The sequence below is a fragment of the Zootoca vivipara genome, chromosome 10 (genome assembly GCF_965207765.1).
Source record: "Zootoca vivipara chromosome 10, rZooViv2.hap1.1, whole genome shotgun sequence".
Taxonomy (NCBI): Eukaryota; Metazoa; Chordata; class Lepidosauria; order Squamata; family Lacertidae; genus Zootoca; species Zootoca vivipara.
The window spans coordinates 45,113,852-45,130,880 of NC_142593.1; the positions used below are offsets into that span (position 1 = coordinate 45,113,852).

Genomic DNA, 17,029 nt, shown 5'->3' on the forward strand with positions numbered 1-17,029 from the left:
GGGTTAGGTGCATTCATGGAAGTTCTAGGTCAGGGGTCCCCAGACTTACCGGGTTTGGGGCCGGTTCCCATCGCGCGGCGGGCCGGCGGGCGGGGGAGTGCGCATCCGCATTCCCATTTTTCGGTAGCATCACTTTGGCCAAGATTATTATTTTCTTTTATTTTGTTGCTTCCTGGCAAAGCGAATGTTGCTCTCTTTGAGCTATATTATGATGATGATACCATGATAAAAGAAACACATTTTGCTCATGGTTCTAGAAATCCTGTGACGTTTATGCTGTGTTATTTTTAGACCAACTGTCTGTTGTTCAGCCTGTGGCAGAAGTTTTTCCACTGGGTATTTGCACGTGCGTTTGCCATCATGTAATTATGCATTATATTTTGTTTTTAGGCATTATTAGTTTATGCAAGCCTGGAAATTCCGGGATCCAATCTCTCATTGGAGTGCTGTGTATACCTAATATGGAAATAAGGGTATGTGTTTGACTTCTACAAGATGGATTCTGAGGGCTTGTATGCTCGCTCTTCTCGTGTAGACAGATGTACAAATTCTGTTTTCTCAGAAATCGCTCTGTGTGTATATATCTGTATTATTGGAGGTTGTGCACACATTGGCCCTCTGACTCCATGGCATGACTGACAGCTGGAAGAGCCACAAAGCTACTAATGCCCAATTGCAGTCCTCAGAGGCTACAGAACCTCTCAAGAATGAGCAGAGTTGGGAAGCTGTAAGTTGAGGACGACAGTCACTTGGAAATAGGGACAGGAGAGTCAGGATTAATCCTTCTTGACTGCCTGAAGCTACAGTGTTGGAGCAGAGAGGATAGGGTCTCTGAAACAAGAAGAGTGACAGCTGGTCAGATCTCCCTGAAGTGGCATCGTCTGACCCAAATAATCATGAAATGAGAGCACGAGATAGGTTCTAGAGCAAGAGAGTTAACAAACAAAACAAGTTGAGAGAGGGGTTTTTTTTATACTGTTGGAATAACAGCTGGAAGATTAAAGAGTGAATCTATATATACCCCTGAGTCATCTCATATTATTTGTGATGTGTTCACTAGGCATCTGTGACTTGCAACAAGCCTTATTGCTCACTACAAGATATTAAATGCTAAAATTGTATGAATGAGCAATGTTATTTTATTATGGTCATGCTTCTAAGAGGCAGAAGCTTAGGATCCGTCTGTAATGTAAAATTATTTGTGACAAACTGTTGAATGCAAATCATGCTATGGAAGACTATTTTGCTTATTCCTTCTGTGCCCTCTGGGCCACTATGGGAAGAGGAGTGGACAGCTGTAGGGGAAAATGGTATCAGCAAAAGTCACCCCTCACACTCCAGTGCAAATTCATTAAATTTCTACTGGTTTTTAAAATTCTATTCCTTTTTATGTTTATAGCGAGGACTGCTTGAAGTTCTTTATGATATATTTCGCCTTCCTCTTCCTATCGTGACAGAAGAATTTTTAGAAGCACTTCTCAGTGTAGGTTAGTATTGAACTTGCGTGTTACTCTTCATTCATTGGGAAAGCTTATCAAGTCCATTCCTGTAATGGCTTCTGCATACTTGTGTTCAGCAGTTCATTGCCAGACTAAGTCATGAGTACCTTACTGTAGAATTGCAGTAACCAGAAGCTTCTTCTCTGTCTAAACAGCAGAAATATGTCTGCCACTTAGCAACAAGGATTCCTGCCAAATCTCTGATGGAAGACTCTCTCAGCACGGGACTGGCAACACTAAATGCTTAACTTATAGTTGAAGCCTGAATGGCTTCTGAAACACCCCCATGCTCTTCCAGATAAAAGGCAGTGCTAATCCAGATGATATCAGTGATGGAGCTGGGTTACATGTGCTCAGGTAGTCCTTAAAAGTATCTGGGATCCAGGTTGTTCAATCAACACAACCTTAAACAGTTGCACAGGCTGCCATATGCTACAATTTTTAGCAAAGGTGCTACATGCTGTCAGAGAGCTGCCCCCACCAGCAGTCTAGCTGCTGCTTTCCTCACTTTCTGGAGCTTCTGGACTAGCCCCACGAGCAGCCCCACCTAGAGCACATTGCTGTAATCCAGCCTCAAGTTTGTCATTGCATTGGCCAGGCTATCCCACTCCATATACAATCGTAGCTGGCATACCAGATGAAGCTTATAAAAGATGCTCGTAAACACAGATATCACTTGGATGTCTAATGATAAAGGTGTATCCAGGAGTATCCCCAGGCTAGGTACCTGCTCCTTCAGAGGGAGTACACCTCCATTCAGAACAGGCAGTTGACCTATCTTACGGAACAACCCTACTCACAGAGCTTCCATCTTCCCATGACTCTCACCCAGTTTATTGCCCCTCAGCCAATCCACAATTGCATTCAAGCTCTGGTTCTGGGCGTAAACAACTGCTGCTCATGCAGGTGTTGTGGAGAAATAGAGCTGTGTGTCATCGGCATAGTGATGACCCTGTGCTCCAGATCTTCTACTGGCAGCTTCATATAGATGTCATTCATAGCATATTGTGGATTCCCTCTATCGATGAAGATTCCACTTCCAGGTTTAGTTATCAGAAAATTTAAAGTTAAAGAGGGTTTAACCTCCTTGCAAGGTTCCTCCTGATTCATCCCTGCAAGTATGCTTTATCAGCCTGGCCATCTCCTCGACACCAACAGGCTTCTCTTACATTGTGACTGTTCTGTTGTTGCTTTTTTGTGCATCTGCAGGTCATGTGTACACATGAACAATTTGGCGGTAGCTGGCAAACAAAGGAAAAAGGGATGCCATAAAGCCAAGCAGCAGCTTGAAGTGCTTACTGATCAATTCATCTGCTGCTTGGCCTTCATGGTGTCCCTTTCCCTCTCTCCATTAATGATTCCTGCAGTGTTCACTTGCACATATGAACTGCAGATGTGCAAACAGCAGAGAAAAATAAGAGCATAAACAATAGTATAACAAAGTTAAGTAAGAGGTGGCAAGGGGCAGTGGTGCAGACAGATGCTAAGATTTTGTTTTGCAACAAGGCTGAATGTGTCATGCCTCTGTCCCCCCTTTTGCTCTGATATGCTCAGGCAGTCCCCACACTTCCCTGTACCACCTTTCCACTCTTATGAGGATGTACTGCTAAGAGCTAGGCCTTTTCTGGTTATTTCACTAAACCCCCTTTATTCCTGCTGCCACCACAGATGCTATTTATCTGAATACTTACCCCCAATGTAGCCAAGAATGAGGCAGGTGGTGTAATGAAACTAATTTGTTAAACATAAAAAGGTTTCAACATGACTTGCGTACATAAACATACGATTTCAGTTTTCTTGCGCCATTAATGGGCGCATTAATGGCTATTATAAGGTGGTTCCTATACAGTACGGTTGCAACGTGCGCTTTCAGCTTTTCGCGTGTGGTAAAATTAATGGGGGGGATGGAAAGGGGGCAGGGTTAGAAGGGATGTAAGAAATCCACAGTATCCCTCATATACATGGGCATATTAAGCAGATACTAAATGGTTTCTTATCAGGGATGTTGCATTAACAGAATCTTTGAGGTTCCTTCAAGCTCTGTGGTTCTGAAACCTGAAACATGTAAAGTTCTATTAAAGTGTGGAAAAAGTACATTTTACTTGCCTTTAGAATAGGTCCACCTTGTGTACTTTTATATGTCACCGACTTGTATGTCTTTCTGAGATAAATGTGAGACCATTAGTGCCTACTGTAATTTAAACCTGATACCATTTATTATGTGATTAACTAAATGGGAGCTTATGTGTATTTATGTAGCTATAAAGCACACACACTAGCATAGAAATCAAGCAGGAGACAAGGAGAGTGGAATAACAATACCAAATCAAAATGAAAGGTGACTAGGGATTATGGTACTGGCATACTCCCTTGCTCTTGTTAATTAAACTCAGAATTTCCACTCGGTGGCTTTCTTGTAGATCCAAGCCGGTTTCAAGATAGTTGGAGACTTTCTGATGGTTTTGTTGCTGCAGAAGCTAAAGTTATATTACCTCACCGAGCCAGATCAAGGTACTGTGTTGTTATCAAAAGCATTAATGCCACTTCTGCTTGCTTCACTTAGATAATATGAAAAAGAGCATGAAGCTGATCTCAATTTTCTTTTGCACATTTATCTAGGCCTGACCTCATGGACAACTACTTGGCGCTGGTTCTCTCTGCTTTCATTAGAAATGGACTCTTAGAAGTACGTTCAGACTTTCATTTAAATGACAATTAGTTAACTCTGTTGTAGTAGGTTCTGGGCAAAGCAGAACAGTGAGATGGTTACAATAGCGTTTCACTTCTTACTTACTCCAGGGTCTAGTTGAAGTAATCACAAGCAGCGATGACCATGTATCCGTCAGAGCAACAATCTTACTTGGGGAACTTTTGCATATGGTAAGGAAGACTTTCTTTCATGTACTGATGATTAAATTCTTTACTTTGGGAATCTTCCAAGCATGGAAGAATAGTTTTAAAAGGAATATTTTACTTAAGGAAGATGGTATAGTTACCGAATACAAAGAATTCTCTGGTTCCCTAGAAGTGTGTCCTTGCTCCAGTAAAAGATGCAGTAGGTTATAAAAAGGTCATAGGATCATAGAATTGTAGAGTTGGAAGGTAACCCGAGGGTCATCTAGTCCAACCCCCTTAAATGCAGGAATATCAACTAGATCATACATGACAGGTGGCCATCCATCCTTTGCTTAAAAACCTCCAAGTCCACCGCTTATCATGAGAGTTTGTTTTACTGTCAACAAGCTCTTACTGTGAGAAAATTATTTCTTCTTTCTTTTAACTTTAATCCATTGGTTTGGGTCCTATCCTCCAGAGCAGGAGAAAACAAGCTTGCTCTATCCTCCATGTGACAGCCCTTTTGATATTTGATATTAGATATGGCTATCATATCTCCTCTGAGTCTCCTCTTTAACAGGCTAAACATACCCAACTCCCTCCACTGTTCCTCATAAGGCTTGGTTTTCAGACCCTTGATCATCTTGGTTGCCCTCCTCTGCACATGTTTCAGCTTGTCAATATCCTCCTTAAATTGTGTTGCCTAGAACCGGACACAGTACTCCAGTTGTGATCTGACCAAGGCAGAATAGTATACTTCTATACTTCTGTTGTTGCAGCCTAGAATAACATGAGCTTCTTTTGCTGCTGCATCACACCTTTCACTTTCTTCCTGCTGCTATGATTCAAAACCCTGCTGTCTTGTTGAGAACTACCAGAAGGACTAGGGACTGGGCATGGCTCCTGCCCAGTTAAGTTTCCTGTAGACTTGTCTCAGCTATGGAAACTCGGCTAGTTCTCTGATGGATCCTTGCTTTCTTCAGTGGATTACCGGCCATCCCTGGATGGCTATCTAATACTGGCTCAAGAGAGCACAGTCAGCTCTCATAATTGGTTTACAAGCTCCCTGTTCATCATTCATTATTTCTGCAGGTTGTTAATTTTGTACTTTTAGAATTAAGAGCCCCAGCTATAAAAGTCATTCTCCAGAGAAGCAGCTGTGTTAGTCTTTTGCAGCAACAGCAAGACTCCAAAGATTAATATTTATTATAGCATAAGCTGTAATAAATAGCTTACATTCAACTTCATTAGATGCATGGATCCACTGCTTGTTGGCTCCTTTAATGTGGTTTGCCAACTGATAATATCTCAAGGAAGTGGGTTTTCCAAGAGAATTGTTAGAAATCTTGTCGAAGCCTGCAACATATACAAGCAGTTAGCAAATGCTTTTTCTACAGTTGTCATCAAATTCAGTTGTTTGGAACAAACTTAGTTGGTCTCTAAGGTGCTACTGGACAATTTTTTATTTTTTAAAATTTATGTCAAATTCAGTATTTTAAAAAAAAATCTGTATTAGCTGAATTGTATCTGAAGGGGAAAGAGAAGGGAAAAAGTGATTTCCTTTTGGCAGAGTTCTGTTTGTATACCATTCAAGTTAAATTGGTTTCCATTGGGTGGGACCTGGGCTGTATCTGAAAATGAAAATCTGTGATGTTTCTTCTCTTTTTCAGGCAAACACCATTCTTCCTCATTGTCATAGCCATCACTTACACTGCTTACCAACTTTAATGAACATGGCAGCTTCTTTTGACATCGCAAAGGAGAAGAGACAGTAAGCATACATTTTATTAACCTGCTGAAGTTACCCTAAATTGGCATATCCAATTCAGTATAGCTGCACTTCTTCTTACGGCTTATCTAAATGAGTGGCTTTAGTGATTTTATATATTTGAAATTAAAAGCCATATTATCCAAAGAATACAGAGCAGTGGGCATGATAGTAAATACATTTATCAATGGGTACCATATCTGAATGGTGCTGTGGGTTAAACCACAGAGACTAGGGCTTGCTGATCGGAAGGTCGGCGGATCGAATCCCCGCGACGGGGTGAGCTCCCGTTGCTCGGTCCCTGCACCTGCCAACCTAGCAGTTCAAAAGCATGTCAAAGTGCTAGTAGATAAATAGGTACCGCTCTGGCAGGAAGGTAAACAGCGTTTCCATGTGCTGCTCAGAAGCGGCTTAGTCATGCCGGCCACATGACCCGGAAGCTGTACGCCGGCTCCCTCAGCCAGTAAAGCGAGATGAGCGCTGTAACCTCAGAGTCGTCTGCGATTGGACCTAATGGTCAGGGGTCCCTTTACCTTTTACCATATCTGAAAGGCTTTCATGATAAAAAAACAACTCAGCAGAAACGGGACGAAGAGCAGGAAGAAACAAAAGCCATGAAAACAAGAACACAAGTTTCTCTTCTTTTTTTGGCTAATAAACTAAGCTATCTAATATGTACATTGTATGTACATTAAGTCCACCTTCCATACAGTGGGGAAATTAAGATTTTTTCTTCACCCTGTGTTTTCTGAATTACAGATATCTCACTGACCTAGTTTACATGTAATGCTGGTCATGTGGCCAGCATGACTAAGCCGCTTCCGGCGAAACCAGAGCAGCACACGGAAACACTGTTTACCTTACCGCTAGAGTGGTACCTATATATCTACTTGCACTTTGACGTGCTTTCGAACTGCTAGGTTGGCCGGAGCTGGATCCGAGCAACAGGAGCTCACCCCGTCGCAGGGATTCGAACCGCCGACCTTCTGATCGGCAAGCCCTAGGCTCTGTGGTTTAACCCACAGTGCCACCCGCGTCCAAGTTATCTCTAGTCAGGTTCAAATTCTAAGTTTGCCCTCTTCTTAAAGCCTGTGATTACGAACCCAGAAATGGAGTGATTACTCTTTAAGGAGTGAGTTGTGGTTTGCTCCAGAATACCTGTGATAAACTTTTACAGTAGCCGTTTAAATAGTTAAGTGGAATGTTTTCCTGTCTCAATTTAAAACTGGGAGCGCTCCTAAAAGGAACAAACTCAGGCTCAGTTTATATCTGCCTCAGATTAGTTTCTGTAAAAGGTCATCTCTGTCCATGTTTGCAGCTTGGTCATGCATCCAGGAGCATAATGACTCCTGTGTGCCTCCCCACCATTCTTCCTGTAGCTGTGACAGGCAGGTGCAAAGGGGGGGCTGTGTTGTTCAGGCCATTGTTAGACTTTGAAGCCATCTTCTAGTGCAAAGATCCCTGGGAAATGCAGTTTGACTATATTACGCATCCTTTCAGATTCCTTACTAAAGGCAGTAATCTTATAGAAAATTTTGACTGTCAACTTTCCCCCTTGGTAGACGGGCCAGCGCTGCACTAAATTGTCTAAAACGCTTTCATGAAATGAAGAAACGAGGACCGAAACCTTATAGCCTTCATCTAGATCACATTGTTCAGAAAGCCATGTCAACACATCATCGAAGGGATCAGTATCGTGTGCAGAAAGACATATTTATTCTAAAGGTAGCTATTTTACTGCATTGTCTGTGATTTTCCTTTCCTTTCTTTCTTTCTTTCTTTCTTTTGTAAACAGCCAATAATCTTTATTGATTTAAGCTGAATTTTCAAAATAAGAGTTGCTAGGAATTACAAGTTTAAATGAAAACCTTTCATGGGGGGGATAGGGTGGGGAAACTGTTGCTCTAGAAATCTGACATGGCTTCTGAGTGCAGAGCGAGAAAATGTGGGCATACATTTTGGTGGTGGTCTGTCTACAGTTCAATATATTTTAATCATCTGCAAACTTGTGCATTACTTTCTAATGTTGATGCAAGTGTTTGCAGCAGTTTGAACTTTGACTTCTCTTCTTCCTTCTGCTATTCAAGGATACTGATGAAGCACTGTTAATTAATCTAAGAGACAGCCAAGTTCTTCATCACAAAGAGAATCTTGAGTGGAATTGGAATCTGATAGGGACCATACTTAAGGTAAGCCGTTATATGGCTCCCTAATTAATGTCTGAGGATTAAATTGAAATAAAAGGAAGTAGTATACAAGTCTTACAAAACTCTCTATCTATTTTGCAGTGGCCAAATATCAGCGTAAAGTTCAACAAAGATGAACAGTGGAACAGGTATTAATATTTACTAAAGGAGGGTGGTTCTGTTCTGCCTTGGCAGCTTGCTTTTCCTCCTGCAACTGCTTCTGGGGGTTCTTGACACTTGTAAATTGTGGGGTACATTGTCTGTACAGTCGTACCTTGGAAGTCGAACAGAATCCGTTCCGGAAGTCTGTTCAACTTCCAAAACGTTCGGAAACCAAAGCGTGGCTTCTGATCGGCTGCAGGAAAAGGTGCTTGCATTTCTGTTTTTTCCCCCAGTTGCAGTTTTGAATTACCTGGCCTTTGTGTGTTTTGAATTAGAAAAGGAAATTCCCTGAATTGAATTAACTCTCTTGGGGAAAGAGGACAAGGATGCCCTTCTTGAGGTTCCCCTGCCTAATTGAGTAAGATGGGTGGTTAAAAGGAATATGACCTTTCTCAGGGTGGCACCCTATTTATTGACTGCCTCAGCAGAGTTGCTTCCCTGACACCAGTTTTTCTTCTTCTTTTAAGCACCAGGTCAAGACCCTTCTTGTTTTCATAGGTTTTAAAAAATTGTACTGAGTACATCTCTCGAGTGCATTACACCTTTGTACAAAGTTTCCCGGTTACTGGTTTTATGTTGGTTTTATCTTCTGTGCATGAGCTGATTTTAGACTTTGCTGTTGGATTTTTTATAATTGCTTTTAAAGTTTTATTGTGTAAAGTTTTGAATTGTAGCTAAATATTTTTAATGTTTCCATAAACTGCACATAGAACTTAGTTAAATGGTAGCATACAAATAGAATGAACAAATAAATTAATAAATGCATATTGCTTGGGATTTTTTTTGTATTAGGAAACTAATCTGCTCTTCCATCAATAAGCCAGTACAGTCACAAGCAATATATAAGCTAGCAGCAGGGATCAGGCAGGCTGGTATGGGAAGAGAAGGTATTGACTTCACTATGACTCTATAATAGCATTTGCATTTAAGTACAGGTGCTAACATTTGAAAACATAAAGCCTCTTGGCCATCTTGTAAATAAAACAGTGTGGTATACACATTTGCCTGAAGCTTGCAACAAACTTTTCAGCACCTCATATGTCTGTTTAATATTAGATTTATACGGCGACTGATGTATTTTTACAAGCCTAGCAGCAAATTGTATGCCAACCTGGATCTGGATTACGCAAAGGCCAAACAGCTCACAGTTGTAGGTTGCCAGTTAACTGAGTATCTCCTTGAATCTGAAGAGGTAAGATTCATTTTGTTTAGCTCTAAGTAACAACTAGCAGCTTCTTGTATTGTTGGCATTACCTTTTGGGGGGTTATTACCTTTATTGCATATTCTAAAAAATATTAGAAGATTCATTAGACCAGGTTTGCCAGGTCTAAAGGAAGTGCAATTGGAACATTTCATTCAGGCTGGGAAATATGAGTATTTGCTGGTCAAAATCTTAGAAGAAGAATGGAGTTTATGAAAATGTATGGCTTATCCCATTGATATATAAAGTCGGGCGAAAAGTAGCACATTAGTAAGTGTAATGGTGCTGGGGCTTCCTCACGAGTAATCCGCTCCAAACTCTGTGGTTGGTTTTTACAGAGTTTTATTTATATACATATGTACAAGACAGAGCAACAAAAAGCATGACTGTTCTATCCCGAATCAGAATCCAGAAGCAGTGCCCTTCATGACTTCCTCCAACAGAGCACGCTGGGTATTCGGAATCTCCTCCTCTCTATGCGCCTCTTTTCACCCCTCCGTTGTTGGGGTGATGGGGCTGCTGGAGAACCACCACCCCACTGGGGGGCTGGTGCTGTCTCCTCTGGCACCTCCCCTTCCTGGGCATTCTGGTCTGACCCTCCAACGCTTCCCTCTGGGAACCTTTCCCTCTCAGCATCCTCAAGGCTCTGCACCGCTGTCTGAGGGTCAGTACCACCTTCTGCGGACAGCTCTGAAGCGCTGCCATCCCGGGCTCCTACTGCATCAGGGAGCCCCTGTCCGCACTTCCTGGACTCTCCGCTGACCCCTGGTGGTCCCCTGACAGTAAGAGCCCTAAACTGTAGCAATTCATTAATAAAACAGAAATGGCTTGATATCCCTGGAGTCCTTCATAGTCTTTACCCAGCTCCTTAACCTTGCACTGCAGGGCGTCACTAGGTAAGCCGTATTCAATGGGTGTCTAGTTACCCTCATCATCCTGATTGGCCAGTGAATCACTAACTTTAACCAACTCAGTTAACAGAGCAGTAGATCTCTCAGTTTTATGGGAGGAGAGATCTTGCTGGTTACCAAGTCACTTCTCAGCCAGCTCCCAAGCTTTGCCTATCCCAGCTACCTAAACTTTAGAGCAGGCATGTCCAACCGGTCAATCGCCGGTTTCCCCAAAAAAGCTCAGCAACTTTGGTCAAGCCAATGGGTAGATCACTGCCAGTTTTTTATAGTGGGACATGTCGGACATACATGTTGGACATGCCTGCTCTAGAGGATGAACGGATGCCTTTGGTTCAGAACACAACAGATAATTAAGTTTATTATTCGGAACACACAAGTGTATCCAACAGTGTCGTTCAGCTGATGGTCAGGCTTAACATTAGCAGAGTGGCAGGGGAAGCAATTTCCAACAATTCCTTTTCCACCTGCAGCTCCCCGTGCCCCCTAAATCTGCTCTGACGGGTCTCCCAGTTCTCTGGAGCAGATTTATGAGAGGTGCAAGTGTCTACGGGTTGGAGAGGGAATTGCCAAAAATTGCTTAATTGCCAAAAATTGCTTCCTTCATTTCACCGAAGGAAGCCTTATCAGCTGAACAACACCTCTGGGAACAAAGCACAGAGGATAAAGCCCACTAAATAAACAAAGAAAAATGATGGCTATAGATCCTGAGACTTGCCCTAGCTGGAATAATAGACACCTGATTCATCCCTTATGCACTGTAGGAGATCTATTATAAGAGGCAGTAGTGGATTCAGGAATCAAAGTCTCCTCTACATTCCTTTGTCTACAAATCACAGCAACATGGACACTTAATGAAAAATCTAGCTTTCATATTTGTAGAGTCTTGCCTATGAAATTTACACACTGGCCTGATAGGCTTCAGGATATTGGGAGGGGATGATACAGAGGTCAAATCAACATGCCCTTTTGCCCCTCAGGAAGGAAGACAGGAAGGAAAGAAGGAAGGAAGGCAGGTGCAACAAAAGGTAGATACAGACTTAAAATTATCTCAACTTTCTGTAGCTAATGCCTTGCATTCCTAATTCTCTGTGACACATAAGGGGTAACAACTTAAAGGTGTTCTTCCTAGTCTATTTTCTTCTTTTGTTTTCATTTGACCAAATTCAGAAGCTGGTGGAAGAGGGAAAGGACCAGAAGGTGTTATGTTCACTTTTGTAAAAACCTGTTCTTGAGCTGCTTCACTCGTCACCTGCCACTGTTAAGCTCTCACAAAACCTGGGACTGCCTGAGGCATATTTACTCTTGTGACAGGCATAATCCCCACAGGAATTGACTTTTCAGCTTGTGACAAGATCATTTGAGGGCAGTATCACAGCAGATTCTCCCCACATTTCAGAGTTTACACATGTTGCAGCGTTTTCACAATAAAGGGTTTTCTTCTGGTTTTAATTTATCGGGTGCTTTTAGGTTTGATGGTCGCTTTCTCTCTCTTGTGCCCAAAGAAATGTAAATGGGTGCTTTTTTCAATGCGGCAGGGAAATGCTGCCAAAGGAACTGAAGTTTTTGTCCTTTCACTTTGAAGCAGGATGGACATGGTTACCTCGAAGAGTTAGTGAAAGATATCGTACACTGGCTCAATTCTTCTTCTGGACTGAAACCAGAACGCAGCCTCCAGAACAATGGGTTACTTAACACTCTTAGTCAGCACTACTTCTTGTTTTTTGGTACGCTCTCCTGTCAACCCCACGGAGTGAAAATGCTTGAAAAGTGTAACGTGTTTCAGTGGTAAGCATTATCTTCAGTTATAAGAATCTTTTGAACTACTCAGATCCTGGAAGTTTTAAAATGAATTCTTTCACTGTTCTTAAAATTTCTGTATAAATGGATGTGGTTAGTTGACCCAAATTTTTACATTTTTTGTAGAAGAAAAGAAAAGAAAAAGATAAATAGATTCCCAAAGGAACTAGGTTAGGGGTGATATGATAGCCATGTTCCCAAAGGAACTAGGCTAGGGGTGATATGATAGCCATGTTCAAATATATGAAAGGATGTCATATGGAGGAGGGAGAAAGGTTGTTTTCTGCTGCTCCAGAGAAGCGGACACGGAGCAATGGATTCAAACTTCAAGAAAGAAGATTCCACCTAAACATTAGGAAGAACTTCCTGACAGTAAGAGCTGTTCGGCAGTGGAATTTGCTACCAAGGAGTGTGGTGGAGTCTCTTTCTTTGGAGGTCTTTAAGCAGAGGCTTGACAGGCATATGTCAAGAATGCTTTGATGGTGTTTCCTGCTTGGCAGGGGGTTGGACTGGATGGCCCTTGTGGTCTCTTCCAACTCTGTGATTCTATGATTCTATAGGTTGCATATACTGTTCAAGTTGAATGAGCTCATCCAAACCATCTATATTTCATCTACATTATTAAGAATAGTACTAGATTCAGAAGTGTACAATTAGATTTTATGAAAGTGACAGTAATATGCAAAACATTTTTAACTTTTTCAGGAAAAAGAAAGCTTTCAATGCTGAAAGCTGGAGAAAACTCTCCAGCTTCCATTCAATAGAAATAATTTTATATCATCCTATTGGGCTACATGGGATTTTAGGGTAATTTAGCAGAGGGAATAAATATTCCTGGCCTGAAGGACTTAGCTTAAATAGTGGAGAAAGGCAACCAATGAAGGAAAAATGGAGGGACTTTTAAAGTTAGTCCAATTCTCATACAGATTTACAATTAAATGTTTCCGTCTTCTTCCAGTCTTCTTAATCTTTGCTCCTTGAAGAACCAGGATCACTTACTCAAACTGACTGTTTCTAGTTTGGACTACAGCAGAGATGGATTAGCGAGAGTTATTCTTTCCAAAATCCTAACGGCATCTACAGATGTAAGTGACAACTCCTCTAAATGCCTACATTCTGAAGATTATCTTTAAATAGATGTTTTCACAGGGTGGTGTTACAGATAGAACGTTGGCCTGGGGAGACCTAGGTGTAAATATGTTCTTGATCTCAGCCCTGAGCCTGTGACTTTGGATCAGTCGCTTCCTCTCAGCCTCAGTATAAGCTCAAGGCAGTATATCATTTGCATTTAATTTTAATGGCTTGTTAAATGAATGGCTCTAGGTGTTCTGCATCAATACGTGTGAGCTAAAAGTAGGGAGAGGTATAGGTGCAGCCACACCACCTTGACCTTCTTGTGTTAAGTGGTAGGGTCTGAACATGCTTAAAAGCCCCCTTCAGACTTTTCTGCTCACTATGAGAAGATTTTAAGTGGAACTTGCATGCTCATTGATGTTGGTGTGCTTGTGTGTATACCACTGACCACTCCCCACATTGTGTATGTTCAAGCTGAGTGCTTGGAGAGAGCATGGATCTGGCTTTCTGTGTGCAAAAATCTACTTTTCTCTACTGTATTTCCCTTGCCGTTGATCAATTTGCTTGTTTACTTGCTTCGTAGAGCTGTAGGCTGTATGCCACAAAGCACTTACGAGTACTGCTGAGAGCCAACGTAGAGTTCTTCAGCAACTGGGGAATCGAGTTACTGGTCACCCAGCTTCATGACAAGAATAAAGCCATTTCCTCTGAAGCACTTGATATCCTCGATGAGGCATGTGAAGACAAGGTGAGAATCCTGGCATCCATTCTTCAGTTACCATGAATTAATACTGTTGTTTATCAGTTTATTAAGAAGCATGACATACTTCTCAAGCAGTGGTCTTAGGCCTGGGCGATATATCACCCAGGACTGGTCCATGATGTTGGCTTCACTCAGCAGTATATCACTGGTGAAACCGTCACTGCTCCTAAGTCTCTCTGCTAGCGACTTCCTCCACTGGGTATTGCTTGTTCCTTCCTCTGCATATTTTAACTGCTCAGCTGAGGAGTGTGTGGTTGCTGCTCCCCTCCGAGCAGTTAAAGGATCCCCCAGCCCAGCACTGGCTCCCGCCCAAGCAGGGGGAGCACCAGGGATGGGGAAGCCTCCCCATTATTGTATATATTGAAATTTCCTGCTAATTCCTTATTGATGTGAGTGCCAGTGTAACCAAACTGATTTCCTGAGACATAACTGCCCTCCCTCTCCCTGGCTCTCTCTTTTAGGCAAATCTTCATGCTCTTATTCAGATGAAACCAGCGTTGTCTCATCTCGGAGACAAGGGCTTGCTTCTGCTCTTAAGGTAAACACCAAATATGTCACTTCATACGAAAACAAACCAAATTAACTTGCATTTTCGTAATCGGTGAATATGTTTATAAATGGTATATGATGGTACTTTTTCAGGTTCCTATCAATCCCAAAAGGGTTTTCCTATCTAAACGAACGAGGCTATGTGACAAAACAGATGGAGAAATGGCAGAAGGTACTTTTAAACAAATCCAAATCTCTCTATGAAATTCATAACTTGGAATACATCTCTCCTTGTTATGCTGAGGCTTTCCTTGGCTAAAGCCAGCCCTATAGACCTCCCTGGAATGAATATGCTAGCCCCATCCATCCTTTCTTGTATGTCCAGTTGTGTTTCTTCATTCAGAAAGGTGAGATAGAGCCACTTGCATGGCTCTGAGGTCTGTGGACCTGATGAGTTTTTAAGGGTTCCTGAATTTAGGCATAATGCTCAGCTTCATTGCACCTGACAGTCCTGCTTTTGTTGGGCCCATTATGTATGAGCTATTGGCATATGAGAACTGAAAAGTTAGGCTTACAGGCCTGATCCAGAACCGATTTTCCCACTTGAATTATATTCTCTTTGGATTACTTTTGTTCAAACTGTACTTTATACAGCTCTGTATCTAGGAGAAAACAGCTCCCAGGGAGGATAGTTTTTACTGTAAGTTAAGAAGTTGCAGGAAGGAGGATTCCAGGTGTATATTTAAAGATAAGCACTTGGGGTGCTTTAGACTGAGGAAAAGGACACGGGACAGATTTGCAGAGAAAAAGCAGCAGGCAGGAAAGGCTAAGCTTTGCCCAGAAAAGAAACGCCCACACCACTTTGCTCTCACCCAGAGCAGCCTTTGGTTAGAAAATGTGGCTGTTGGAAATGATTCAGCATAACATGTAGTTTCACCTTTTTTGAAAAAGGCTTTCTGGGCCAAAATTTGAAGAGGAGAATAAATCCTTAGGCAATATATGAGGTGACACTTGAATGTATTCACTTACTAAATTGGGTAGAGATCTGCTCCATCATGGAAGTGCTATGGAGAGGAAATTCACAAGTTAGAAACAAATTTCCCATTTATATCAGTCAGGCTACTCTGTAAAAATGAGAGGCAGAGAATGTTCTAGGGATAATAGGGTTTCAGCCATTTCCCAGTCTTGCCAACCATTATTCTAGAACAAAAGGCTTTGCATTGTGAATTAATTAATTTATTGCAAAGTGTTTAGACAGCTAAACATCAGAATATCCGAGGTCATGAAACAACATCATGAAACAACAAAACTTAAAAGCATAGTAAAACTTCAAACATATTCAAAATGCTGTTAATGGACAAATTAACAATAATACAAAACTAGTAAAGATCAGGTGAAGAAGAATGGTTTTTTGTAGTATATACCAAAAGCCCACAGTTGTAGGAGGAAGGGAATTCCAGAGAACTGGTGCCACAACACTAAAGGTCCTGTTCTGTGTAGTCGAGCCACCAGGCGTGTAAATAAATATTTTCTTTCTTTCTTTTTTTAAATGGTTTTTATTGTTTTAAAACAACAGAGACAACAGATACACATTTACATAAAAAGGATAATAGGGTAGGAGGGGGGGGGAAAGAAAAAAAAGAGAAAAAAAGCAGTAAATCAGCAATAAAGTAAAAAAGAAAAAAAGGGGAAAAAAGTGAAAGAAAAAAGAGAAACCTTGTCTCACAATATTTCATCGAAACGTATCCTCACAAGTTTACAGAACAAATATAAATACAAAGCAAATACACTCATTACATCCACATATAGATACTTCCCGTCCCTTTTGTTGCACACTTTTCAATATCTTATTTTTCACAGGCTTATGTTAACGGTATCCCTTTTTTCTCCTCATTATCTTTTTAATCATTTCTATTTTTCGTAAATAAATATTTTCATTCCAAAATAGCTTTTGTCTTTTTAATCAAACGTTTGACTTCAAAAACCTTCAGTAGTTCCCTTGGAATTATGAAAATAAGAAGATTTTTCTCATTTGGATCACAATGTCCAAATTTCACAGTATTGTAAATACGAAGATCTGCTGGAGAATTTTCTCTCTCTCTCATGAGCTCTGTATCCCATCATCTTAGGAGTACAACCTAAAGTATGTTGAGTTGATAGAAGAGCAACTCAATGAAGCACTTACCACATACCGCAAACCTGTTGATGGCGATAACTATGTTCGCCGGAGCAACCAAAGGTAAGCTAAGTTGCAAATGACCTTGATCGGTTTGTTAAAGCAATTGCTACATATGAGATGATTGTGTGACTGGTTTTTGAAACAGCCATAAGGAATGCTGTGCA

General features: G+C 41.4%; 1 protein-coding gene across 3 annotated transcripts in view; it reads left to right on the forward strand.

The window, feature by feature from the left end:
- RICTOR (RPTOR independent companion of MTOR complex 2) overlaps window positions 1–17,029 on the forward strand; it is a 68,874-nt gene that overhangs the window by 30,760 nt on the left and 21,085 nt on the right. For 2 of the 3 annotated variants that reach the window (XM_035100375.3, XM_088653225.1), the window contains exons 11-27: window positions 391–473; window positions 1,400–1,487; window positions 3,920–4,010; window positions 4,119–4,185; window positions 4,299–4,379; window positions 6,005–6,105; window positions 7,665–7,827; window positions 8,190–8,291; window positions 8,391–8,437; window positions 9,507–9,642; window positions 11,541–11,588; window positions 12,146–12,348; window positions 13,319–13,445; window positions 14,018–14,182; window positions 14,659–14,735; window positions 14,840–14,918; window positions 16,816–16,925. In XM_035100375.3, coding sequence (XP_034956266.1) covers window positions 391–473; window positions 1,400–1,487; window positions 3,920–4,010; window positions 4,119–4,185; window positions 4,299–4,379; window positions 6,005–6,105; window positions 7,665–7,827; window positions 8,190–8,291; window positions 8,391–8,437; window positions 9,507–9,642; window positions 11,541–11,588; window positions 12,146–12,348; window positions 13,319–13,445; window positions 14,018–14,182; window positions 14,659–14,735; window positions 14,840–14,918; window positions 16,816–16,925 — 1,768 coding nt within the window. The remainder of the gene's footprint in view (window positions 1–390; window positions 474–1,399; window positions 1,488–3,919; window positions 4,011–4,118; window positions 4,186–4,298; window positions 4,380–6,004; window positions 6,106–7,664; window positions 7,828–8,189; window positions 8,292–8,390; window positions 8,438–9,506; window positions 9,643–11,540; window positions 11,589–12,145; window positions 12,349–13,318; window positions 13,446–14,017; window positions 14,183–14,658; window positions 14,736–14,839; window positions 14,919–16,815; window positions 16,926–17,029) is intronic. The other variant, XM_035100376.3, reaches the window with a different exon arrangement.